The 27,375-nt window shown below is 36.9% G+C and overlaps 2 protein-coding genes across 6 annotated transcripts in view; one reads left to right on the top strand and one right to left on the bottom strand.

The window, feature by feature from the left end:
- Sbf (SET domain binding factor) overlaps positions 1 to 27,375 on the top strand; it is a 154,801-nt gene that overhangs the window by 115,277 nt on the left and 12,149 nt on the right. For 2 of the 5 annotated variants that reach the window (XM_067759009.1, XM_067759008.1), the window contains 2 exons: positions 13,387 to 13,557; positions 13,612 to 13,781. The exons of 2 other annotated variants lie outside the window; for them this stretch is intronic. In XM_067759009.1, coding sequence (XP_067615110.1) covers positions 13,387 to 13,533 — 147 coding nt within the window. In that variant the 3' untranslated portion in view covers positions 13,534 to 13,557; positions 13,612 to 13,781. Of the gene's footprint in view, positions 1 to 13,386; positions 13,558 to 13,611; positions 13,782 to 27,375 lie in introns of those variants that run through there. One more of the 5 variants, XM_067759010.1, reaches the window with a different exon arrangement.
- Positions 53 to 18,670, bottom strand: HisCl1 (Histamine-gated chloride channel subunit 1). Its single transcript, XM_067759017.1, has 8 exons — positions 17,885 to 18,670; positions 15,509 to 15,694; positions 15,211 to 15,437; positions 5,134 to 5,216; positions 4,923 to 5,057; positions 3,519 to 3,585; positions 3,142 to 3,454; positions 53 to 452 (listed from the first exon to the last, which is right to left on the bottom strand). Exons 1-8 carry the CDS (start codon positions 17,984 to 17,986, stop codon positions 303 to 305), a joined length of 1,263 nt encoding a protein of 420 aa, XP_067615118.1. The 5' UTR covers positions 17,987 to 18,670; the 3' UTR covers positions 53 to 302.

Below are 27,375 nucleotides of genomic sequence, written 5' to 3'. Positions count from 1 at the left end.
ATTTAGGAGTACCAATTTTCTGCGCAGCAATTTCAGAAGTTTAGATAAAGTTTAACGCTTAGCAGTCCATATAAAGTTAAAGCGTATATGTATATAGATGTATAAAAACACAGCTATTGTAGATTAAGGCAATCGTAAACGTGATCTAAGTAGATGTGCATAGTAGATACTACACACCTTATACTCGACTCATAAAATATAGAAGTTTCAGTACGCTTATGCATATCAACATAAAAGCATCCTTTGAATTGCAAAAACAAACTATTTTATTTTTAACTAATATTTTTATTATTAACTATTAACTATAGGAATGTTGTCCAGTAAACAACATTGAGTATAAAAAATGAAAATGGAAAAAAGAATCGTGAAAATTTGTCAATATAAATCGCTGTGGCATGTCCTTGACAAAATGTATCATATTGTGGCTCAATTATTGATTCGCGGTGGTAATGCTAATAAAAAATTAAAAAAAGAAAAATTAACAATTAATATTTTTTAGTTTGTTTGATTTGAAGCTTATTGTTTATACAAATTTATTGTTATAGATATTAGGCAAAAAATACAAAACTACACATATTTCGCTGAATCTGTACCTAAGTTCCTTTGGACTAAGGTTGCACAATAAGGTTATTTTCTACAAAAAATATTAAAAAAAAGGCGCGAGTACCAAGTATTCGTGAGGTTTGATGTGTAAACATGCAGATATACTTCTAGAAACCTAATGCTTTTAAGTTAACTCGCCCAGGGGTTAAAGTTAAACCACAACAGAGGTAGCTTTACTAGAAACTAGAAGAGCTTCGTAGACTTCTTATCGGTAACAACCGATATCGGAAAGTTATTGTTTTACTATCGTCAAAGTTTCAATTTGTTATCAGCTTGCTATCGATTTGTTTTCAGCTTGTGATCGTCTTTGTATTGGTTTTATATCGGCTTGTTATAGAAGGGTTTCACATGACACATTATATTGAAGTTTTATCGCTATCTGTTTTATAATAAAGCGATTAGTCGTCGTAAACAAATGTTATCAACATTACCGTAAAAAAGTGGTAGCACTCCGGTAAGAAATCGGTAGCAAATCGATCAATTTTTAATAACAAAATCGATAACTCTTCGATAGCAAATGTATAAGTTTCCGAAAACAAATTGTCATTTTGATAATAGCATATTAATAACGTTTCCCTAAGTATCAACAACTTTTTGATACCAAAGCGATAACATTTCGATAATATTTCAGTAAGTAATTGGTAAAAATCGGATAACAAATCGATAACATTTTGATAACATATCGAGAGCTTTTCGTTGATAAAATCGTAGTAGTGTTTAAAATTGAATTATATTTTATTTTATTTTTTCTTATTTTATCTTGTTTATTTATTTTTAATTGTAAACAACAATATACACTTGTACATATATCAAACTTTACATAACTATGTTTGTTATTTACATAAAATATCTTTTTTCCTTTTCATTTTAACATATAAAAATTTTGCTGATTGAAAATAAATTTGATTTGTTTAACAACTTTCAATAGTTATTTAAAATAAAGTATTAAATCAATCAAGGAGATTTTAAATAATTTAATTTTATTTATTTAAATTAAATTTTTTTTTTTTGTAAAATTTTTTTATTTTATTATATTTAATTTTTTATTATTTTAATATGTTTTGTTTTTTAACATTTTTTTTATTTAATTTAATATAATTTAACTTTTTATTTTATTATATTTTCTTTTGTTATATTCAATAAAGTTTTTTATATCATTTGTTAAATTTTATTTTAATTTTTATTCTTTTATTTAATTTTTTTATTTTACTGTATTTAAATTTTTTTTTAATTTTTACAATTTATGTTTATAAATTTTATTTTATTATTTTCCTTTTATTATATTTTATATTATTTTATTTTGTTTTATTTTTTTATTTTAGTTTTAATAAATTTTTTTATAATGTTATTTTATTTATTTTTTTTTAATTCTATTTTATATTTTTTATTTATATTTTATTTTATAGTGTTTTACTTTATTTTATTTCATTTAATTTCTTCCTCAAAACTCTGTGTACAGAGAGTCTTTCACCGAGAGCAATGAAACATTAAGTGTGACAGTGTGGAAAGAAAGAATGCCCCTCTATCCTACGCTTATGTAAATACTCTTTAAAACTACCGTGTTCACTCAATATCTGTGTGAGATGGTATTTAAACCTGCCGTTCTTGTGTTCGTACCATTTCGCTACATTTCGAACTAACGTGAAGGTCCCGCGCTCCTTCCTCCATTGATCCCACCGTTCTTGCCACCTTACTATTGTTCATTACCTTGCGCTTTTGTTGAAATACTCAGAAGGTCGCCCGACTACAACGTCATACAGATCGGCCATTTCACTGGACAGCAGATGGGCTTTTTCGAGATAAAACCAGGATCGCGTCTTCGAACACCGTTCGATACGCACTAACTGTTCGTATGGCAGTAATTCGGTAGGCTGCCAATATATCTGTTTGGTGGATCATTTTAGATCCATGCCACACTGCTGCTGCGTATAACATTATCGGTCGGTTCCGTTGGATAATAGCTTCGCCTGGCCCGCAATATTCGCATTGGGGCTCCACTAACTTTTGAAACTATCTCCCACCGCCCCTGAAGTCCTCCTTTAAAGTTAGTTTTGAGTTCATGTTTACTACTAAATATTTCAAGTATGTTTATTAGACTGGTTCAATTTATTAACCAATATCGCGCCATCGATTTTTCGATAGGTTTTGGGCTCAGGAAAAAAGTTCCACTACGCAAACCCAAAAAAATAATTTTCGACCCTGTGAAATTTCGTTTATTTTTTACTGTTTTTCGACTTTGATTTTTAAGGTTTTTTTCATGACCTACTAAAAAAATTCTGAGCCCAAATCCTATCGAAAAATCGATGGCGCGATATCGGTTAACTTTCGTCCATACAAATCGACCACCCTAATGCTTACATTCAGGATTTGCCCATACTGTGAGCAAAGAGGTATACACATCAAACATGCAAAAACATGTCCTCACAATCATTGCAGTGTATAGTTTCGTAATTTTTTCGAATATCAGTAACGGTATATATTTTAATCTTTGTTTTCAATCAAATTTATTTTACAAGCGTACATTTCACTCACACTCACCTTCATATCACCTATATCGTGTATATTGTCATCCGAATAACCTTTCATTGCTTTGGTCGCCACCGGTCCCATATAATTATTTACCACAGCGAATTCCATCAATGATAGGAATACAAAAACCGAACACGAAGACATCCAAACATCGATAGCCTTTACATACGATACAGGCGGCAGCGATTGTTGTGATTGCGTATTTTGTGTGGCGAGTGTTAGTAACGATGTGACACCGAGTGTGACACGTGCTGGTATCGCTTCAGGTTTAATCCAAAATGAGATCCATGACATGACCACGATAAGAGCAGAGGGTATATATCTGTGTAGATAAGCACAGATTTCATAAAATAATTGGGATGTTTTGCAAAATTTTTGAAACTTACGTGTGCAAGAGATGATAACCAAAACGTCGACGCAAATTGAAAACAATCGCCAGACAAGTGAAGTTGCCTAAAGGTCATATAGGTAAGCATGCAAGAGAATTCCAGGAACGTTAAACGGATACTGTTAATTTTTATTGTACATAAATAGCAATAAAAATTACAATGCAATTAGAATTATTCTCTGATAAATGTGTTATGTAATTTGTAAAATGTTTGTGAGTTTGTTTCTTGAGTCTTTTGTTTTAGAAGGAAGCCAGGTTCTTTGCTTAAGTCTTTTGTCCAAAAAATGGGGCTGTTTCGCAGTTTTTTTGAAAGCGAGGTTAGGATGCGTGGGATTTTCCCAGGCTTCCACTCGGAGATATTTTTATCCATTGGGGGTGCTCTCTTCTTCTTCTCTTGTTCTTCCTCCTCATACACCGTCGAAACATTGACGCAATAGCGCAATGATCTGTGCTGACACCCGCAAATACTCTCACTGCAGATTTGTTTAGCTGGAGAAGGAAGCTAGCTCCTTTCTTATTCAAACATGGCCATAAAGACGTTGAGACCTCGTATTCATGTCGCACCTATTGATAGCGCGAAGCTACAACAACAAAAACATTCAGATTCAGAAATAGGGAAAGAGAGGGTTTGAAAGGGAAAGGGAAGATAGAATAGGAGCAGGAGCGAACAATGGAGTAGAGAAGGCATTTGAGAACGATAAGGTGAGGAAGAAGAATTAAAAAATAAACGGTAAAAGTAAAGAGGAGGCAGATGGAGAGTGACGGAAATACAATACTGTGACGAATATTAGCACCACTAAGCTGATGCTAAATAAATAATCACATCATCATTTACACACATACATACAAGGCAACGAAGAGATACTCACAAACACATGTAAATATCAGCCGAAGTAGTACTCAAGCATACACCCGCATATGGCTATAAGATAAACATAAACTACAAATATATATGTATATAGAAATTACCAAGCAGGAGATACAGCAGTTCTAGAAGGCGAAACGCCTAGACTTTAGTAGAAATATGCGAATGAAGCAACGGAGAGTACAAAAGCAGCGCAAGCTGAGTAATCAGCAATCAGTTTGATTTAAACACGCTGTTGTGAAGTACGTGATATTGAAGTATAATTTTACTACTACCAAATAGACTAAATAAAGACCATATTACAATACTGAATATTGGAGTGATTTATTCAACAGTTTAGCGATTCGAACCTATAGCAGAAGGTTTGGAATAAGCGGAATTGCCCTAAATTCGTTACAATACATTAGTTTTGTTTACTTTTTAATTATTTTTTTATCAGACTGAGCCGCAGCGAAACGAGGTAGGGTTTGCCATTATATGTATATTTCTGTACATACATACATACGTATATGTATAGTATATCAAATATTAACATACCTGTTGAGTATTCAATCGTACAATCGGTTGTATAATTATTCGATATATCCAATTGAGGCAATTCAATTTCGCTATTAACAACCAACGGATCCGTCATATTCCAAATAAATACTAAATCCTCGACAGTATGCGATACTAAAGTAGTTATATTTGGAGTAAGTACATACTTAAACTTGTATGTAAATAGATAATATTATTTAAGGATACTTACAACTCTCAATCATCATGGAACATATTTGCGTATCATGCGGATAAGATTCAAATTTCATGGCACAGGATAAAACCAATGTTAATCTGTAAAGAGGAAATCAAACAGATACTTCTAGTCTAACTTGGCTTAGCTTCGTAAACTGGTTTGAACTAAGAGAAAAAAGGTGTCCTGAGATATTTGCAGTTGAAGTTGGCAATTTTCATGTGATTGTTGTAATGTTTTTGTGCACTGAAAAAGATTTTGTGTACAAAGGGATTTTGCACGCATTTAATTTTGATCCCACCTCATTGGTGGACCAGCCAGGGTAATTTTTGTAAGCTCGGCTGAAGGCCGCCAACGCAACCCGGGGTCATTTTTCGGGGTTTCGTCAATATCTTTTGAACGAGCTAAAATTTTTATTTCCGCCTTCGAATTATTGTTATCGAGGTCAATACGCGTTTTTGCCACTTCTCTCGATATTTTTGGGGGCGTATTAAAAGTCGACCTTCGGTTCTATTCATTCCGTATGTTCGGAACATTCGTCTCCATTTAAGAATCGATTTATATTTGGAATATTTTCTATATGTATGTATTTGATATATTCGGACCTCGTGAGGTAGTATCAAATGAACGTATTCCGAATATTCTAAACTAACGGTTTATCCGTAACGCTTCCATGAATACTTAACGGAAAAGAGCTTTCCGAAATTTCAGAATAAAAAGGGGAATACTCCCTGTGTAGCAGCACCGCAGAAAAGCTTAACCCTTCTGTCAAGGTCAAGGTAGGAATATAAAGTTCTAAGACAATAAGCCATTTTCTTTTATTATACTCAGTTGAGCAAAGCTCACAGAGTATATTAACTTTGATTGGATAACGGTTGGTTGTACAGGTATAAAGGAATCGAGATAGATATAGACTTCCATATATCAAAATCATCAGTATCGAAAAAAAATTCGATTGAGCCATGTCCGTCCGTCCGTCCGTCCGTCTGTCGGTTAACACGATAACTTGAGTAAATTTTGAGATATCTTGATGAAATTTTGTATGTAGGTTCCTGGGCATTCATCTCAGATTAATTAAAAATGAACGATATCGGACAATAACCACGCCCACTTTTTCGATATCGAAAATTTCAAAAAGTCGAAAAAGTGCGATAATTCATTACCAAATACGGATTAAGCGATGAAACTTGGTAGTTGAGTTGTATTTATGACGCAGAAAAGAAACCTAGTAAAATTTTGGACAATGGGCGTGGCACCGCCCACTTTTAAAAGAAGGTAATTTGAAAGTTTTGCAAGCTGTAATTTGGCAGTCGTTGAAGATATCATGATGAAATTTGGCAGGAACGTTACTCCTATTACTATATGTATGCTCAATAAAAATTAGCAATATCGGAGAACGACCACGCCCACTTTTAAAAAAAATTTTTTTTTAATTCAAATTTTAAAAGAAAAGTTAATATCTTTACAGTATATAAGTGTATTATGTCAACATTCAACTCCAGTAATGATATGGTGTAATAAAATGCAAAAATAAAAGAAAATTTCAAAATGGGCGTAGCTCCGCCCTTTTTCATTTAATTTGTCTAGGATGCTTTTAATGCCATAAGTCGAACAAAAATTTACCAATTCTTGTGAAATTTGGTAGAGGCTTAGATTCTAGGACAATAACTGTTTTCTGTGAAAAAGGGCGAAATCGGTTGAAGTCACGCCCAGTTTTTATACACAGTCGACCGTCTGTCCTTCCGCTCGGCCGCTAACACGATAACTTGAGCAAAAATCGATATATCTTTACTAAACTCAGTTCACGTACTTATCTGAACTCACTTTATATTGGTGTAAAAAATGGCCGAAATCCGACTAAAAAAAAAGAAAAAAAAGAACAAAGAAAAAAATTCCATAATTATATACCAAATACGAAAAAAGGGATGAAACATGATAATTGTATTGGTTTATTGACGCAAAATATAACTTTAGAAAAAAACTTGTTAAAATGTTTGTGACACCTACCATATTAAGTAGAAGAAAATGAAAAAGTTTTGCAGGGCGAAACCAAAAGCCCTTGGAATCTTGGAAGGAACACTCTTCGTGGTATTACATATATAAATATATTAGCGGTACCCGACAGATGATGTTCTGGATCACCCTGGTCCACATTTTGGTTGATATCTCGAAAAGGCCTTCACATATACAACTAAGGGCCACTCCCTTTTAAAACCCTCATTAATACCTTTAATTTGATACCCATATCGTACAAACACATTCTAGAGTCACCCCTGGTCCACCTTTATGGCGATATCTCGAAAAGGCGTCCACCTATAGAACTAAGGCCGACGCCCTTTTAAAATACTCATTAACACCTTTCATTTGATACCCATATCGTACAAAAAAATTCTAGAGTCACCCCTGCCCACCTTTATGGCGATATCTCGAAAAGTCATCCACCTATAGAACTAAGGCCAACTCCCTTTTAAAATACTCATTAACACCTTTCATTTGATACCCATATCGTACAAACAAATTCTAGAGTCACCCCTGGTCCACCTTTATGGCAATATCTGGAAAAGGCGTCCACCTATAGAACTAAGGCCCACGCCCTTTTAAAATACTCATTAACGCCTTTCATTTGATACCCATATCGTACAAACAAATTCTAGAGTCACCCCTGGTCCACCTTTATGGCGATATCTCGAAAAGGCGTCCACCTATAGAACTAAGGCCCACGCCCTTTAAAAATACTCATTAACGCCTTTCATTTGATACCCATATCGTACAAAGAAATTCTAGAGTCACCCCTGGCCCACCTTTATGGCGATATCTCAAAAAGGCATCCACCTATAGAACTAATTCCCACTCCCTTTTAAAATAATCTTTAACACCTTTCATTTGATACCCATATCGTACAAACAAATTCTAGAGTCACCCCTGGTCCACCTTTATGGCGATATCTCGAAAAGGCGTCCACCTATAGAACTAAGGCCCACGCCCTTTTAAAATACTCATTAACACCTTTCATTTGATACCCATATTATACAAACGCATTCTAGTGTCACCCCTGGTCCACGTTTATGGCGATATCCCGAAAAGGCGTCCACCCATAGAACTAAGGCCCACTCCCTTTTAAAACACTTATTAACACCTTTCGTTTGATACCCATATTGTGTAAATGCATTCTAGAGTAAACCCTGGTCCACTTTTATAACGATATTCCGAAAAGGCGTCCACCTTTTAGAACCAAGGCCCACGCCCTTTAAAAATACTCATTAACGCCTTTCATTTGATACCCATATCGTACAAAAAAATTCTAGAGTCACCCCTGGCCCACCTTTATGGCGAAATTTCGAAAAGGCGTCCACATATAGAACTAAGGCCCACGCCCTCTTAAAACACTCATTAACACCTTTCATTTGATACTCATATCGTACAAACAAATTCTAGAGTCACCCCTGGTCCATCTTTTTGGCGATATCTCGAAAAGGCGTCCATCTATAGAACTTAGGCCCACGCCTTTTTAAAATACTCATTAATACCAATATCATACAAAATAAATTCCTCTTAAAATACTCTTTAATACCTGCCATTTGATACGCATGTCATACAAACACATTCCAGGGTTACCCTAGGTTCTTTTTACAACATGGTGATTTTCCCTTACTTTGTCTCCACAGCTCTCAACTGAGTATGTAATGTTCGGTTACACCCGAACTTAGCCTTCCTTACTTGTTGATTTTGTCAGTTCATTGCGGCTGCTGAGTAGCGTATCACCCCATGTCGGCTGCCTGTTCAAAATCGTGCTATCTCAAAATATTTTTCAAAAATTTCCCAATTCAGGATTTGTCACAAAACCGCCCTATATTAGTGTTAGATTAAGGAACGTTTCATCTCAGAATGGTTTTCATTAACTCCCTCTTTTATGTCAAAATACATTGAACTTATGCTCATATAGGGGGTTTTTGAAACAAATTTTGAGATAGTGTATTTTTGAATAAAATTCTAACGTACGGCATTCTTCAAACAAAATAATGACCAAACCAACATAACTCTATCGATTCACGAAATATTTAGTAGAGAATGCATTATTTCCTCTAAAACCTATTGGCATTTACCAATTTATTATCACTATTAATATACTGCTAAAGGTACTTTTCTATTACAATTTTCGCTGGAGGGGATTGAATTATACCCCGCTTAGTAAAAGCTACCCGTCCAGATTTTTCAAGTGTAAAGGGAGTGTCAAAGCTCTGTCATTATTGGAGAACAAATCTCTAGTAATTGAATCATGGTCTGGACTGTTCTAGTATTATTTCGTGACAGTTTCGTAATAGTTCTGGAATTAACAAATTTTTGATATCAGTGAATTTCGTGGAACCGACTAATTTTTTGAACGAGATATTTGTTTGAAGCCATTTTTGTAAATTATGCATCAAACTTATAAAAGATCGATATCAGAAATTTAAAGCTGGAAAACTTTCTATTTTCGCAATGTCGATTGCTTTCGATACTGTAGAAAAAACTTATAAACGAACACATCTACAGTTTTGTTCCCTAGCGAATTTCAGTGGTACGAAGCCAAACTACGTTAAGGACTAACTAACTACATAGTATATATTTTCTACACTGTACGGCAGATAAATAATTATACTTTTTGCACGGGTCACATATGTTGCCGACCCTGCTTAAAATTTGAAACTATCGACGATCTATCGATAATTTTTCCAGCTCTATCGGAAATTTCAATTTATATTTCAGTCCTCTAAACTAGGGACACGATATCGAATGGAAAGTGTCGATACGGGACTCATATCAAGTAGCTCGTATCAAATATACTCGATACTCAAAATATCGAATAAATTGACAAGACAAGTGTGTCGATCAATAATGCACCTTGAAATGAGATCTCAATATATCTTTGTAGGTGTAAAATAAATGTTGCTATACTACCGGATATACAAAAGACGCTTTTCCAAGAGCAGAAACTTTTTCAAAAGAGTCCTTAGGATTTCGCTTCGTTGTATGTAATGCCGCAATTACATAAAACGCTTTGTGGAAAACGCAAAAACTTAAGATATTCTTAACTTATGGAGCCGTCAAAGCGTCAAAAAGGAAGAGAGCGGCAAGTGTTCTAAGTAAATCCGGCCTAAATCAGGCAGAGGAATGATCAGCGGTGGGCACTACTACATATACACAGTTACCAAATTGTTTCGTTAATTTTGACGAAGTTGTCATTGTGCTCTCGCTCATTGTATACGTATATGATCGCTTAGCAGGTGCTAAGCTCCCGCCCACCCCTGAGAATGATGAATGGCAGCTTTGGTTGTGCAGTTGTCAGCTTTTTTTTTTGAATAAATTAACTGCAAATCCAGCGCGAACTTTTTTTTCGATTTGCACCGTAGAGAGGGGGCAAACATACACGGCAGTCTATTTGGTCGATTAGCTCTTTCCTTTCATGCATTCCGCCGTCTTTTACTGAAAATTTGAAACGATAATGCGGTCAAATTACTCGATGCCAAAAAGTATCGCCATAAAAGTATCAAGTTTAAAGTGTCGATATGTGAAAATTACATCGAAATTCGTGTCCCTTCTCTGAACAGTTCTAACAGCATTGAGCATTTACTGTTAAGATTTATTAAATCTCATTTGAACCTGCACTGTCTCCGCTTAGTTTTATTGGAAGTTTTAGTTTTTCATATTGAAAAAACTATAAAGGGCTAAATGTACAATTTCAACTTTTGTGCAGTTTTTCAGCCAAACATAAATTTACGTGTTCGATTGAAATACATACATTTTCACATGTCTTAAAAAGCAAAAACCTATATTTATATCATATTTTGATAGATTTTTTATTTTACTCACGTTTGGCAATAAAAATCTAAACTTGAAAATCTTAAAAAAACAGCTGTCATCCATGAATTTGAAAACTGCTCCTACCTTAAAATATTTTCCTATCAAAAAAACATGACATATGAATTTCAGGTTGCTATACAAGATATATTGTAATGATTGAACAAATGATTGAAGATTTATTAAATATTTAACTGAAATCTTCTGCGTTTCGAGATTTAATTTTGTATGATAAAACTTGCAAGATTTAACGTTAAATCCATTCAGATGCCTGAATCTCGAATAAAGCTCTAAGTGGAGATATGCTATAAGATATCATTTCGTACCCTCGAAAAAGGTATAAAATAATTGTTTACTGATGGATTTAAAGGACAAAAGTTATTACTCGAGAAAATTTACACATGTACTTTAAGATCTAGTTGACATATAATGAAAATATCTTAATTTTCGTACTTATACCACGTTCACACATGCCCTAATCTACAATAAATATTCTATTGAGGATTACCCTTCAAAAAACGCGAGTACTCCATAAATAATGGAAGGAATACTCCTTTGGGAGTATAGGAGTGTTCCAAAACTAATCTGTATTCATACAAAAAATGTGCTCCAATTAACATTGCGATGTCCTAGGAGAGGAGTAGGTGATCCCACTCTCGCTTTGTTTGTGAGTATTCCATAGAGTACATACGAGAGAGTACTTTCCAAAGTACTTTCACTGTAGTACTCCATGGAGCACCCACAGAGGATCATATGCCAAAGTACTAAAGAGGAATTGTTTCGGAAAGAATTATCGGAGTGAATTTAATTTAAAACGAAAGTAAATGAAGAGGGGCAATACAAATTTTATATTTTTTACTACGAGTATTCTTATGTTATTTAGTATTTGCGTGAATAAAGAAACTAATATTTCTTTATACTATAGTATTGTAACGAAGGTTAGCAGCACTGAGCGATGCTATCGTCTCTAAGCCGATGCTAAGCAGTGATGTGAATGCACATCAATAATTCAATAATTATGTATCTACATAAACGAAACAATAACTGCGTCTACATATACATATGTACCATGTACGTATACGAGCAGCGGAGAGTCAATGCACAAATACATGCATATATCTAAGATACTCCTATAAGTATGCAATGAGAAAAACTATAAAATTGTGCAATTGTAGTTACAGCTGAGATGTTTGAGAGCTAATGGACTAGTAGATTCTGGAAGCGCCTAGAAGATGCGAATGTTAAAGTCAAAGAGTATAAAAGGCGACAGATGTAGAGGCGCTGGAATTCAGTTTGATTTGATTTGTCAAGCAGTTACGACTAAGACGATATCTAGCGAGCAATAGCAGTATTATTTTGAAAGTCAGTTTCATTTAAGTTATCAGTTTGGTTATTAAGCTATTCGTTGCACAGTTTGAGTGTTATTGTGAAGTATTTTAATAAATGCCATTTTTCCATTATTCAATATTGGAGTTATTTATTCAACAGTTTAGCGATACGAACCTAGCAAAGGGGCAAATAAGAGGATTTGCAGCAAATTCGTTACAATTGGTGTCAGAAGAGGAATTGTTGAATAAATTCCGAAGATTGGGAATACAACTTGGACATGGCAAAGTTCAGTGAATTGAAGATCCAGCAACTGAAAAAGGAGTTGGAGAACCGTGAATTAAGTACAACCGGTACTAAGATCGAACTTCAAGCACGGCTACGAGAGGTAATGGAGACGCAAGGAATTGATGTGGACGAGTTTGTCTTTTATCCTGATGGGGACGAAACAACAACCAAAATTGAAGACGGAAATACATGTTTATAACTACATGCCTACAGCAGGTTTCGAACCCAACCAATCTTCCTTTCGATGCAAACACTCTACCTACTATAAAACAATTCGAGTATTAAAAGTACTATTTGATTTATTTAAAGAAAAAGTATTCACCCCTATTCTGCATTTCGATTACGTTTCCGTTCTACGCTCCGCTTTAATCGAAGTTTGGTATTCTGCATTACGACGGAATCGTAAAGAGAAGAGGAAGAGCAAATGATTTTTCGAAATCAGCTGTTGGTAAGGAATGTGTGAACATTGGAACAAAATAAATTAAAGAAAATTTGTAAAAAACACTGAAAAACGTTTATATTTTATTATCCACGCCATTTTGCACAAAAAAAAGCAATAGAATATATTGCCGCAATGTTATATTTTTTTGAGTGAAGTGCTTTCATAATTGTAAGTGTGTTTTTGTCGTTCTTTTGGCCAATTCCCTGCCGTGGCCACCAAGTTTTGTTAAAACGGATTCCTGCACGAATATAGTTGACATTTTTGTATTTTAAGGATGCTAATTTCATTGCACTTGCCTAAAATACTTTATAAAGGTTTATTTGTTCTTTCCGCAAGGATTGTTTACGTTTCCGCTTCACCTTCCTCTACGCCAGCAGCTTGCTTTGGCATATAATTGGACCCAACGAACAGACACAAATTATAATGGAATCAATAGCCGCGGCATTATTTATGGAGTTGGAAAGCAACGCATACGAAAATTGCCAGGCGAGAATGGAAAGGCAAATATTGCGAGATTTGTGTAATCCATTTGAGATGAGTGACGAATTGTAAGAAATTGAACTTAAAAGTGGTAAAGTTTAATGACTTATTTTCTTATTTAGGTTCAAAAAAACTTTCTACTTAACAAGGATGCTTTCAAGTATGTGTTAGATACTTTTGCGGGGCAAATACGTCCAAGGACTTCGACATCGACATGTTGTTTTTGACCTGGAAACATATAAAAAACAATCATCATCAAGCCTTCTACGTTTCTTAACAAGTTTTACTTACATTTTTGTTAAAATTCTGTTATAAATTAATAAAAAAATTAAAAAAAATATTTTTCCGCTAACTAATTTGCAACTTAGAAAAACGGAACTACGATCGAAATGCAGAATACAAAAAATCGAACGATTCGAAGTTGGATCGAAAGAGATTGGAACACAGAATACCAAAATTGCCAAATCGAAAAAATTCCAATCCAAGTCGAAATGCAGAATAGGGCTCATTATCATTGCTATGGTGTTATTCGTTTATCCGGATAATATCCCATTTGCACTTTATACCTTTTATATATGTATGTATACATACATTGAAGTTGCGCAACCTGGGTATTTTTATTTGATCGCTTATAACTTACGTAGTTTTACATCGATTTTCTTCAATGATAGCTTATCTTTTTTCTAATTAAACGGAGCTTTATGTAAAGAAAAAATATCTGAAAAAAAGTTGTGGTTTTGGAATGCTGCCCTCGCAAAGGGTAATTTTTTTCATATTTTTTCATAAAAAAAACAAAAATCTGAAATGATGAGCTAATATCTCGAAAACTATATGGTTGAGCAAAAAACAATGTATGATGCATTTATATCAAATTTTATCGTCGTTCCGATTTTGCAATTGCTTGACCCGTTCGTGAGATATACGTAATTAAATGGAGCCATCTTTTTGGTTTTTTCGAATAACGGTAAATTGCAAATATCTCAAAAACGGTAGCATAGAATAAAAATGAACTCGATTTTCGAAATCAGGGGGTGGTTTTACATACGAATTTCATAACGGCGTCTCTGGTAAATTTTGGCCGTCGACCAGTGTTATCGAAGGGAAACATTTATATGAGAAATCTGGTTATTTAATTACCGATTAGGTAAATGGAGATAATCTCGATATGTATAAACTGGGTCTTAGCTCCTAATCGGTAATTATATAACTAGGTTTCAAATATAAATTTTTCCCTTCGATAATCGGTAAATATGATCAAATTTCAGATGTGGATTTATTTTCATAATAAAAGTTCCACCTGTAGAGTGTAAGCTCTAATTGGAAGCAAAAAATGTAAGAGAAACGTGAAAATTTGACAGAAAATAATCTTGTTCCCAGAGATGGAACATACGTAAAAGCTTCGGTAATCTCTCGATGATTTATTGTAGATTAAGGCATGTGTAAACGTGGTCTAAGACCTTGTCTACATTTAACCAGATTATTTTCATTTTCGTACTTAACTCCTAATCGGTAATTAAAAAAAACTTTAGGAATTGCGATTTGTTTTCTGAGTCTTAGAACAATCTATAGAGAGTCGTCACTAAATGAAAGCATGAAATTTAATGAAGTTTAACAACTTTTTTCATCGATAGTTATTAATTAGCCTGGAAGCGGTGGCATACTATAATAAATATAACTATACACCATTACACTCCTATGGATGATAGCATATTTGTACTTACTTTGACATATAAAGTAGTGTTTTATCGTGATACAACCATAAATAATGATTGGGTATGCTCATCTCGTGAAATGTAACTTTTTTCGCATTTTTGAAAAAACAATCCGGACGCCAAATACTATGCAACCAATCAACATCCAATATACGATATTGTTCGCTCATGTTCTCTGGCAGTCGCAGGCGAGGATCACGCCAACTTTGTGCTAGGAAAACATCTGTGACATATGTCTAAATATAAAATACAGATAATTATAAATATTTAAGAATACCCTAAGTAAAATTCAAGTTTTTTTTATTACCATCGATTCTTCATTAATGGAATCCAATGATAAAACTGTCACATGAAAGTAAACAACAGTCGGTTGCCCAAGTAGCTTTGGTGCACGATTTTTATCATAGGTTTTTGATGGTATTGGTAATATGTCGGGCAATGATAAACTCGTCTCGAGGCCAGTAACTAATTCTGCACTATCGGTGGCATTTCTGGAATAAAAATTATATTTAATAGCAAATGTTGGATATAAGCCCTCAAATAATGTATCGCACAAAAAGCTGCTAACTTCATCCAACAAAACGTAAAGAGAGTTACATTCTGAAGCAAACTGTCATTTGGTGCTGCCTCTGTAAAATATTCTATTTGGGCGCAATAATTTTTTCTAGATTATATTTTACGTCGCCTTTATGGAAATATATATCCGGCTTGATAGAAAATTCTATCTACTAGCCAAATAAGAATAGACGCTGAATAGGATGGGTTCAACTGGCCGATCTGTGACAACCTCACATAGACTGAATGAGTCCATAGTGCTACCAGAAGTGTGCCGAACGACCTAACTGAAAAACCCTAGCAGGAACCAACACCTATTTTATAAAATAAATCCGTCCTCTTGTAAAATACTAGAATATTTTTGCAACGGCGAGTTGAGCGAACTGAAATACTTATCCTTAAATAAAAAAAAGGACCTATTAAATCATTTCTGGTTATTGATACTGAGATCAAAACTCGCCTTTTGAAGCCTCTCCCAATATATTTGGACGCTTATTAGCAGTGGACCACTGTTCTACATTTTTACCAAAAAAAAAAAAGATCCCTATGATCGCCTGTTTAGAGACATTACTTGCGTTCCAATGAAACCTGATCCAGATACCGAAAAAACCCTTCAAAAAACGCGAGTACTCCATAGATAATGTAAGGAATACTCCTTTGGGAGTATAGGAGTGTTCCAAAACTAATCTGTATTCATACAAAAAATGTGCTCCAATTAACATTGCGATGTCCTAGGAGAGGAGTAGGTGATCCCACTCTCGCTTTGTTTGTGAGTATTCCATAGAGTACATACGTGAGATTACTTTCCAAAGTACTTTCACTGTAGTACTCCATGGAGCACCCACAGAGGATCATATGCCAAAGTACTAAAGAGGAATTGTGTCGGAAAGGATTATCGGAGTGAATTTAATTTGAAATGAAAGTAAATGAAGAGGGGCAATACAAATTTTATATTTTTCACTACGAATATTCTTATGTTATTTAGCATTTGCGTGAATAAAGAAACTAATATTTCTCTATACTATAGTATGTATACATAAAACCAGTGCGGGGTTGCATTTTATCAGAGTTGCCATAGTAAAATTTTATTATCAGTTATTTGTATGCAATATTTTACTTTTGGCAACTCTGTTCGATCGTCATCGTGTTGTGATCACGGTCGTTAAAAAACGAGCAATGATCGGCTGATGGTGGGCCGCAAACGCATTGCAAAGGAGTATTGTTAGAGTACTCCAACATGAAGAAAATGGAACACGTAATCCAACAATTTTTGCAGGGAATTTAACGTGCAAATGCAACAACAAGGCTGTGATCCTTATATCTATCTGGACCCATTCCGGATAAACAGGGTGTTGATTTGGTTTTTGTGGAATATTTTGGACTGATGCAGAAGGTATGTATGTACTTGGTAGCACTTACAGACATACGCAGTAGGGCATCCGATATTTAACAAATTTGATCCCCTCGACTACCCATAAATGTTTACTGTTTAAGCCTGAAAACAAATTATTAACGCCATAAATTAATTACGTTATATTCATTTAAAATTTTTTTTTTTATATAGAAAAACTATAAAATGTTTACAAGACTCACAACATAATGTGCACTTGCTTTTTGCACAAAACTCCTGACAGAAGTAAAATTTTTAATATCGGCCTTGGGACGATAGTTATTTAGTTCAAAACACATCTTTTGGTACACCTTCCGACATTTTTGCACGTGTCTTAAATGCCGACTCTTTTGCTAAGCATTAGTACTCTAGCTCTTTTTAAGTACAAAATCCCATACAGTTTTATATGGAAACTTTGTTGCATTTGTGGCATAGTTTGAAGAACTAATAATATTAGTTGTTGCTTTGATAATATGTTTCAGTTTTTTAAGTAAAATTTTATGGAGCGATTCGGAAAATAAGTGTGAAAATAATAGGCACCCTATTATGTGTACACATCAGTTGAGTGCTGCAAAATCGTATAGTATTGATCCGAATCATTCCAATGAGATTTGATCGTGTTTCAGATCTGAATGGCTCATAGGAACGCCCTAATTGTTGATATAGGGAAGCAATGAAAAAAGTTAGTCACTATAAATGTAGTATAATTACAGATATACTTAATAATAATACTTTCCTAAAGCCATGAACACAATTGCACAGCAATATTGATTTTTCTAACAAATACAACTGAATGGTGAAAATTATAAGAAATCTTTGTCGATTCAATTGTTTAAGCATTGTTCGATTTTTTTGAACAAACTTGGTGTGTGCAACGGTATTGTAAAGTCAAAGTTTCGTAGGCATTTATGCAACCCATATATAGAGACGGAGATAATGGAGCACCACAATGATTTTTCGCATATACGAAATGTGTTATGTATACAATGTGATAACATACGCGCTATATTTATTTTTTATTTTATTTTTGTACAATTGATTTCAACTAATTACAAATATTTATTTTATATTAGGCCCTTTTTTTTAACGTAGATACTTGTAATGTAGTACGATTACCGACGTTTATTACGTAATTGCACTCATAATCATATTTTTGATATTTTCAAAGTGGTAATTTTCACTATTTCTGGGCACAATTTTAATTTATTTGAATTTTTCCAGAAAATATGCCACATCATCCTAAAACACTAAAATTCAATTCTTTGCATTTTCATAACGGCACATTTCGTAATAGTAAAATTTGTCCAATTGCATTTCCGCTCTGCTAATTTCTATGAATTTGCATTCCACTAATGCAATTATTTTTTGACGTATGTTTTAATAAATTTATAATTTTTTTTCATATATGTAATACATATATGTTTTTTAAGTTAAATTATGCATTAATTTGACACTTAAATGTGTGATTTTATCGTAAGGTGTGATAAATGGTTTCTTTGTATGGCTTCTTTGAATGCATTTCATTTTGGGATTTGCATTCTTGTATTTTAATATGACAGTTGTATGATCGTTGTATTGTTGTTGTATAACTATTGGCGCTAAATCAGTAAACCAAGAAAGTTTTGCAAATAAAGCAAATTGACCTCTTTTGGACGTTTCTGTTTTTATTACAGTATTCTCTTGACTTTTAAAAACAACCCTCCAGAAATGTAAACAAATTAAAAGAATGCAACGCAAAGAATTGATGAATGTAAAAAGTACATAAGCTTGCCATTAATTATGTTCTAGATTTTTTTTTACTTGTTTGCGTTTAGCATAAAAGTTATAACTTTCCCCGCTTAGCTCTCCATTACTCCAAGATAAGATTTAAATGTAGCTCGTGTTCTGCGACGCCAAATCCCTGCACGCGTCACTAAATTCGGTATTTCAAAATTATTTTTGGGTGAAAATTCTGGGAAAATGTGTAAAAATTCTGTTTAGCTAAATCATTTCAAGAGAAATTCTGTATTTCCAAATTTGTGTGACCCACAAAGACGCAGAGTTAAAATTCTGTAATTCAGAATTTTGGATACAAAATTGTGTTTTCCTAAAATCATATATGTAGTACTCCTATATTGCTACTACAGGCCATGATTCAGATACTAGAGATTTGTTCTCCAGAGTTGACACACAGTTGAGCTACCAAACTACCAAACATAAAAATCTGGACAGGTTACTTTTATGAAGTAAGAAAAACGGGGAATAATAGTAGTATATTAGTAGTGATAATGAATTTTTAAATGCCAACAGGTTGTGGGGGCAATAATTCATTTTCTACTAAATATTTCGTGAATTGATAAAGAGTTATGTTGGTTTGGTCATTCTTTCAGAATTTGTTTAAAGAATGCGGTGCGTTAGAATTTTATTCAAAAATACACTATCTCAAAATTTGTTTCAAAAACTCCCTATCGAACCTAAGTTCAATGCATTTTGACATAATGAAAAGTATTATGAGATAAGGTGTTTTTCAATCAAATTCTAATATAGGAGCTTTTGGCGACAAATCCTGAAATGGGAAATTTTTAAAAAATATCTTGAGGTAGGATGATTTTGAAGAGGCAGCCGACATGAGGTGATACTCTACTCAGCAGCCGCAGTGAACTGACAAAAAAAATAAAAGAAAATTGCTTACTGTTTTAGAACTTTATTCCTGCCTTGACTTTGACAGAAGAGCTAAGCTTTTGTGCAGTCCTGCTACACAGGGAGTATTCAATTTTTATTCTGAAATTTCAGAAAGCTCTTTTCCATTAAGTATTCATGGAAGTCTTCCCGATAAACCGTAAATTTAGAATATCGGAACACGTTCGTTTGATACTACCTCACGAGGTCCGAATATATCAAGTAAGTATATACATAATATTCCAAAAATAAACCGATTCCACAAATTCTTAAATGGAGATGAATGTTCCGAACATACGGATTGAATAAGTTAATATGCTCAATGAGTACATTTCGTTATAGCATCTTCATTATTTACTAATGACATTTTTGCAGGGTATTAGTAATAGATGAAAAATAAATAAATGTAAGGCGCGATAACCTCCGAAGAGATTTTAGGCCGAGCTTATCTTCCAATTTGCGTCGTGCTCCTTTTTAAGTTTTCCTACAAATGGGCGGGACGGGACCTACTGGTTTTATGCCGGCTCCGAACGGCACCTGCAAGGCAGATGGGTTTTCTCTAAGAGCTTTTCGTGGCAGAAATACACTCGAATCGCTTGCCAATCACTGCCGAGGGGCGACCCCGCTTAGAAAAATTTTCTTCTAATTAAAAAATTTTGATGTTGCTTTGCTTCCTACTTTACTACCAATATTTTTCGAAAAATCGCATAGAAACAACACAGTTTAACGGATATCAATTCGATTTGGGAGCAAAATGGCTGCAGTTGTAAACAAATTTGTCAGCCGAGCAAACCTCTTTGTATTGAATCATTTTTCAGGCTAGGTACACTCACAAACAACAGAGTGCCGATATCATTTTTATTTATTTATTTATTTAGTCTAGTAACAAATGTTTAGTACAGACGCTTATGACTAAATTACAGAAACCAGCTTATATTAAGCTATGGAAAACACTAGCAAAAAGAATTTATTTAATAATTTGGGAAAAATTTAAACAACGTGACATCAGGACGACAAGGCGACAGCTGTTTCGATTATACCTTGTAAATCTTTTCAAAGCCTTTTCTCCCGGGAGTGGGATTGAAAAATTGCTTCAAATAAATGTTTTCATACATTTAAAAAAAAAAAAAAGCAATACGGGGAATCCGCGATTAAATCATACAAAAAGAATTTATATTATTACAGATTAAGTAATTTTTTAGTTTAAGTTGAAAAGCGTATTTTGAGTCGGAAAAATCAATATCCAAAACACTTGAGAAGCAATTAATTTCTGATAGGGCTCTGTTAATAGGCGCTTTTGAGTTATAAACAGTTCTACTCAGCCCTATTAAAAAGATTTCAAAGTGGCGGGGGTTTCTACAGGGAGTATTTAAGCATAGTCTTTCAAGAAGCAACGCGCAGTCAATTTTGCCCGTGAAGAGATCGAAAATGAACAACGAGGCCAAAAGAATTCTGCGATTGTTTAGGGATAGTGAGGATATTAGTTGGCATCGAGACTCATAAGACGGGATCGGTTCAGAGAATCGTAATGAAATAAGCGCGAAGCGCATAAAGATTTTTTGAACCCGCTCCAGGCGGTTGATGTGAACTGCGTGGTTAGGCCGCCAAATGAAATAAAACTTATCCACAATGGCGATACATTGCTGTTTAAATGTTTTTGTTTTTGTATTCAATAATCGAATGCACCTAAATTAAAATTTTTTCTTATCACACTTATGCTGCTACAATCACAAAAATTTTGTAGGCTGTCTTGTTTTGATTTGGAATTCGAAATACATTGCGATCATTTTCTATTAGCAATATAGAAGAATTACATATATGAATATAGGAGTATTACATATATGGCTAAAATTCACGTAAAAAACATACGTAAATCACATTCTGTTCTTAAATTGGAATATCACCCATTTTTGATGCGTTTCGAAAACGCCCTATCTCAGAAAACGTTTGAACCGTATTTCAGAATTTGATTCAAAAAAGCCTTTTCTCAGGATTCGGTTAAAGAAGACCATATTTCAGAATTTGTTTAAAAACGCCCCAGCTTATGTCAAACTGTATTGAAATTGAGCTCAGTTATGGCGTTTTTGAAACAAATTCTAAGAGAGGTCAATTTAGAAAGGTGTTGCGGTCACCCTGTGCTACGGATCTGGACTTAAATCTGGCAACCTCTTGTCCATGCCATGTCAGCAAATGACAGACGTCAGTTGCACGCATATCGGTGCAATTTCCGCAGCCAACTTCCCTTTTTATAGACAGCAGCGGAGATGAACACACGCACCAAGAGAAAAGTTCTCACCAGGGGAAAAAAGAAAAAAAAAACCAATCGCGGCAATCACTACCTCCGGTTAACCCTTTTGTAGTTGGGTTTGGAGGCCATCCAGGGGCGCAAAGTTTAAGCGCACCCCATCGCGAGTACCCGTTTGGACCACCAAGGTTGGTAATTGTTCGGCGCAGAATCGGCAGGCATCCACAGCAAGGCTGGGCTGCAACCATATTTTGGACAAACTGCAACATTCGCCTGCGGCGTTGGAAAGAGGTAACTGAACGTAATGAATGCGGGAACGTAGGAAAATAATATCTCGTCCCCTTAGCCACAGTCGGGTCCAGCCGGGCGAAACAGCTAGCGTATCGCCAAGACGTTCGGGGCCACGCGGTTAGGGAACCAACCGCGGCACCCGCAAGTGAATTGGTCGACCCGGCACGAAAAGGGCGGAAGACGAAACACCCCATATAGACGACCCTGTGCGAAGGTATAACTTCCCTTGGCAACTAAGGCACACTTGAAAGCAGTATAACCACCTCCAAGGATATCCCCAGCAGGACGCAGCAACGTTCATCCAAGGCGCAAGTACCCTATACGGCCATATCGAATTCGTGAGGCAACATTATGGTCTAACGACCACCAGATTTCGCTAGTTTAAGTAGTGTAGGTTTAGTACACTGGGTTAAGTATATAAACGCACTTGTAGGCAGCCATATTTGGTGGTGAATTGTCGGAGTGTTCGAGGGCACAGCGAACGGCTTAGTCTCGGCTTCGAAATACAGATTCAAATTTAAGCTTGGGAGGGGAATAAGGCCAATGGGAAGGGTCTGAAGGGAGAGATAAATTATTCGCCACCGAGGGACCATCCAATTATCCTGGACGTATTCTCGGATACAAGACGTCTTGTTGGGCCAGTTGGGAATTGAATTTAAATGTCTGATGAACTCCTAGAGGAACCTAACCCTTTCGGTTTGTTGCGTTGGTTTGCTTTTGGTTTGTTTTGCAAAAAAAGGGGGGGCGATCCTGCGCTCGTACGTATGCCTAGAGTTGCAGTCGTGAGGCCCGGCTAGCTGAGTAGAGGGTACCGATAACGCCAAATGCTGGTACCCTACATATACGTTTATTAGTTTTTTTTTATAACCTAGGCAACCACGAATATATATATGCACGCATGCATGGTCTTGGGCAAAGGGAAGGAGGTTCAGGTACATAAATTGTAAGACTAATTAGTTAATAAGTTGTGAAATCATAGCTACATATGATAGCATACGTATTTATATGACATATTAATATAATAAACATGAATTGTTAATTTGCAGATTTGGTGACGATATTCTTTTAGATGTGGTGGAGACGGACGGACCAGTGGACAGTAAGAGGGGTTGAATTTTAAGGGGGCAGATACGGGCATTCATATAGGGATCGGCAACAATATCATTAGCCATTGTCGACCATGGAAGGGTGGGTTGTGAATGGCTGGCCAATCGTCATCTTTGGCCAAGGGGGCAGCGTGGTATCCCTAGAGTGACCATGGAGAGTATCAGGTATGTATTTTTTTTCTTGTATGGTGCGGTTGGTATGACTCAGAGTCGCAAGAACCACCCCGTATTCCGGCGAGCTAGCTCGTGCTAAAAGCAAGCATACCTGCGCGACGACTGGGGCATACAACATGATGGTGCGACAATCGGGAGAGCATGCGTCCGCCTGGAAAAAACACCGCACGTAACAGAAATGGCGCCCAACATCGGGCCCATATCCTTGTGGGCTGTAAATAGAGTTTTTTTGTCGGACATACTCTGGGGTTATACAGGTTTGCCCAAGGGATTTGAATGGGTTTCGCCCCAGGATTTCAGGTATATTTTGGGTGAATTAATAACTACAATTGGTTAAATTTTTTTTTATAATGCGATGCATTGGGATCTTGATCTGGCTTAGGTATAGCCGGTCAATAGTGCCAATGTCGGGGGTAGGATGAATGGTGTTCTGTTATCTGGCAGCTTGTCTTGGGCGTTGTAGGTACTGGGCAATAGTGTCAGAGGACAAAATCCACTCACCAGGAGTCCCACTCCGGGCAGCTCGTTTTGCCAATCGAGAAGTAGTAGACGAAAGGGTTCGGGGCGGGATTTTAATTGGGTTGGGGTGAGCTGATTAGGTATCTCAGTCGGTCATTTAGAAGCCATCTGATTGTGCTAGCAGCCGAGAAAGGGGTTGACAGAGTCACTTTAGGGCGGGGACAGGCACCGACGGACGACATTAGGGTGGACAGACCCCACATCTACTAGATGATTATTATTATTTTTTTTTAGTCAGTTGCGTTGATTTATCTAATCGTATGTTGGTGTTACATTTAACCACTTCTATAAACCACGGCTATTTCAATTTTTTCCATATTTTCGACAAAGGCCTAACGTCTCGGAAGTAGGGAATTAGGTGGAGAATTTGGATTGTTTTTTTGAGATTATCTGATTTGACATCGCGCTAGGCTGAACACCATTGGGTATACATTTTTGTTAGCACTCCCAAGAAGCGTGGTGAATCGTAGACAAACAACGAGTCGATTTGATTAGCATTCGCGTACTCATCGTCGGTATTATCCCTCGACTATCCGAGGATAAGACAGCTAGGAACATAACAGCGGTTCACATATTTCATCCAGCGCTTACGCAGCTTACGGGGTATAGCGACACCTTGGAACGCGCTCGAACCGCGCGTTAATAGAAGCGGGTGCTGATGCTCGGCGATCTGAGGGTCAAGGATCTTCAAGCGTCCACGGTTGGTGTCGCAGTTGGATCAATTACGGTCTTCGGCGTCCCGCGAATTTAAACCCAAGCAGCAATTTCCATCACAGTACTTGATAGCTAGACGTGTGCGCGCAGCTTCGGTAATCAGTTGTAGCAAAATTTTCTTTTTTATTCGGGAATCTGTGTAACGCGGTAGATGTCTGAACCACCCAAAAGGCACGGACTTAGAAGCGGAAAGAAGACCGCGGACGGCGAAGATAACGATTCCAATATGCCACCAGGAGAAGGCCATGTTAGCCAGCATAACGCGGAGCAACACGGCGACGACAGTGACGACAGACACAGTCGCGATGGAGAGCGCGGGGGGGAAACGTGAGCCTACACGAACCGCGCAACCAGGACCGCGGGAACCATAGCGACGAGAACGACGATAGCGATGAAAAAGAGCGAACGCGCCCCAATCAGGATCGCAGTCACCAGAGGCCGGAACAATTAACGCGCACGTTCCTAAAGTAGCGCCAACCAGCGGTCTAAGCGACGATTTCATGGAAAAGTTCGAATTGATGTTTGTGGAACATCAATTAGAGGTAAGCCGCTCTACCACGGAGGCGGTCAAAGGTTTGGTGCGTACGCTGAAAAAGGAAATGAGCAGCCTCGCGGGAAGACTCTCGGTGTTGGAAGACACAGACGCGCACGCGCGCTCTGGGATGCAGCGCGGGGACTGGTTGCTGGACGCGACGCCTAGCGAGGGATAGGCCGGCGCGAAGGGAATCCATGGGAAACGGGGGCACGAAACGGGAAGGTCCGACGGTAAGGAAGGGCGACGCAGTTAACTGTGATGGGCGATTACACAGCATGATATACTATAAATGTAATCAACCCAGTAGGCAACTATGCGCAGAATTCCAACGGGAAAACTTAGAGAGTGGCGGGAAACCGGGGAGCCCTGCCAACGTCAACAGACCCCGGAGAACTAACTACCAATTTTGACATACTAGGTCTAACCAACCAAGACGATCGACATTCTGGCAATCAGTCAAACCAAGTTTTGACAAAGAGACAAACGGAACCAGTGCGCGGACCGATACCACACCTAACGCTGCAGGAGCGGCAAGCCCGATATGACGCGGCGCGGAAAAGAATTTTTGGATACTCAACGGACACGGAAGCCGTGGCAAAGGCGAATACGGAACGAGGGCCAAGTAGTAAGTGGCGGAAGATTGCGGAGTTACGTAGGCGTACCCTGGAGCGGCGAAGTGAAACGCGATCAATAGAGGAATCGGTCATACACACAAGTGGACATCGAGGGAATGCGAATGCAAGGGATGCTGGATAGCGGCGCGTCGATTAAGCTGTCTGGGGTCAGTGGCGCGCGTTTGGGAGGAAAAAATGGGAAATAAGATGCACAAGTTGAATGAGCGATTGAAAACAGCGGATGGGAAAGCACAAGCAGTCGTGGGCAAGATTACCGTGACCGTAACGTGGAGGGGCAAAACTAAGGCCATTACGCTCTATTTGGTCCCAAGCCTGAAACAAGAACTGTAATTAGGACTCGGGAGAACGCATCTCATTGAGCACACGATCGAAGTGTCAGATGAAACGATACCGATTAAACAACGCCACTACCCCATGTCGCCAGTTAAACAAAAGTACGCGTACGAAGAAATCGACCGTATGCTGGAACTAGATGTAATTGAAGAGAGTAACAGTGCCTGGAGTTCGCCGATTGTTCTAGTGGAAAAGCCCGGGAAAAGCGTCTGTGCGTCGATATGAGGAAGCTTAATGAACGCACCAAGAAAGACGCCTACAAACTCCACATGTGGAAGGGATTCTAGCACGGCTGCGAGAAACGCATTTTATATAGGGGATTGATCTCAAGGACACCTTTTGGCAGATTCCACTAGAACAATCCTCAAGAGAAAAGACCGCGTTCACGGTACCAGGGCGGCCGCTTTATCAATTTAAGGTGATGCCATTCGGCTTGTGCAATGCACCGCAGCGGCTATGTAGACTAATGGACAAAGTTATACCAGCGCGCCTAAGGGAAAATGTCTTCGTGTATATCGACGACCTGTTGGTTTGCTCTCTGGATTTTCAGTCTCACATAGTTCACCTGGCGGAAGTGGCAGAGTGTCTCGCGAACGCTGGCTTAACCATAAATCTAAAGAAGTCAAAGTTTTGCCAGAAAGAATTAAAATATCTAGGGTTTGTTGTTGGACAAGGTGAGCTGAAGACCGACCCCGAAAAAGTTCGGTCCATAGTCGAGTTCCCAGTACCAGTAACCATAAAGCAGCTTCGGAGATTTCTGGGCATGTGCGGGTGGTATAGGCGCTTTATACCAAACTTTTCTACAATTGCGGCACCCATGACTGAGTGCCTACGTAAATCGAAGACGTTCGTCATGACGGAAGAAGCAACGGCAGCGTTCGACAAGCTCAAAGAAGCCCTCACATCCACAGACGTGCTAGAGAACCCAGATTTTTCTAAGCACTTCTATATACAGTGTGATGCGTCGATTCAGGGTATCGGAAGCGTCCTATTCCAGCGGGACAACGAAGGGAACGAGC

Source organism: Eurosta solidaginis, chromosome 1 (assembly GCF_040869045.1).
Source record: "Eurosta solidaginis isolate ZX-2024a chromosome 1, ASM4086904v1, whole genome shotgun sequence".
NCBI lineage: Eukaryota > Metazoa > Arthropoda > Insecta > Diptera > Tephritidae > Eurosta > Eurosta solidaginis.
Note: the sequence above shows the minus strand (reverse complement) of the source record. Positions and strands in the feature narration are given on the sequence as shown.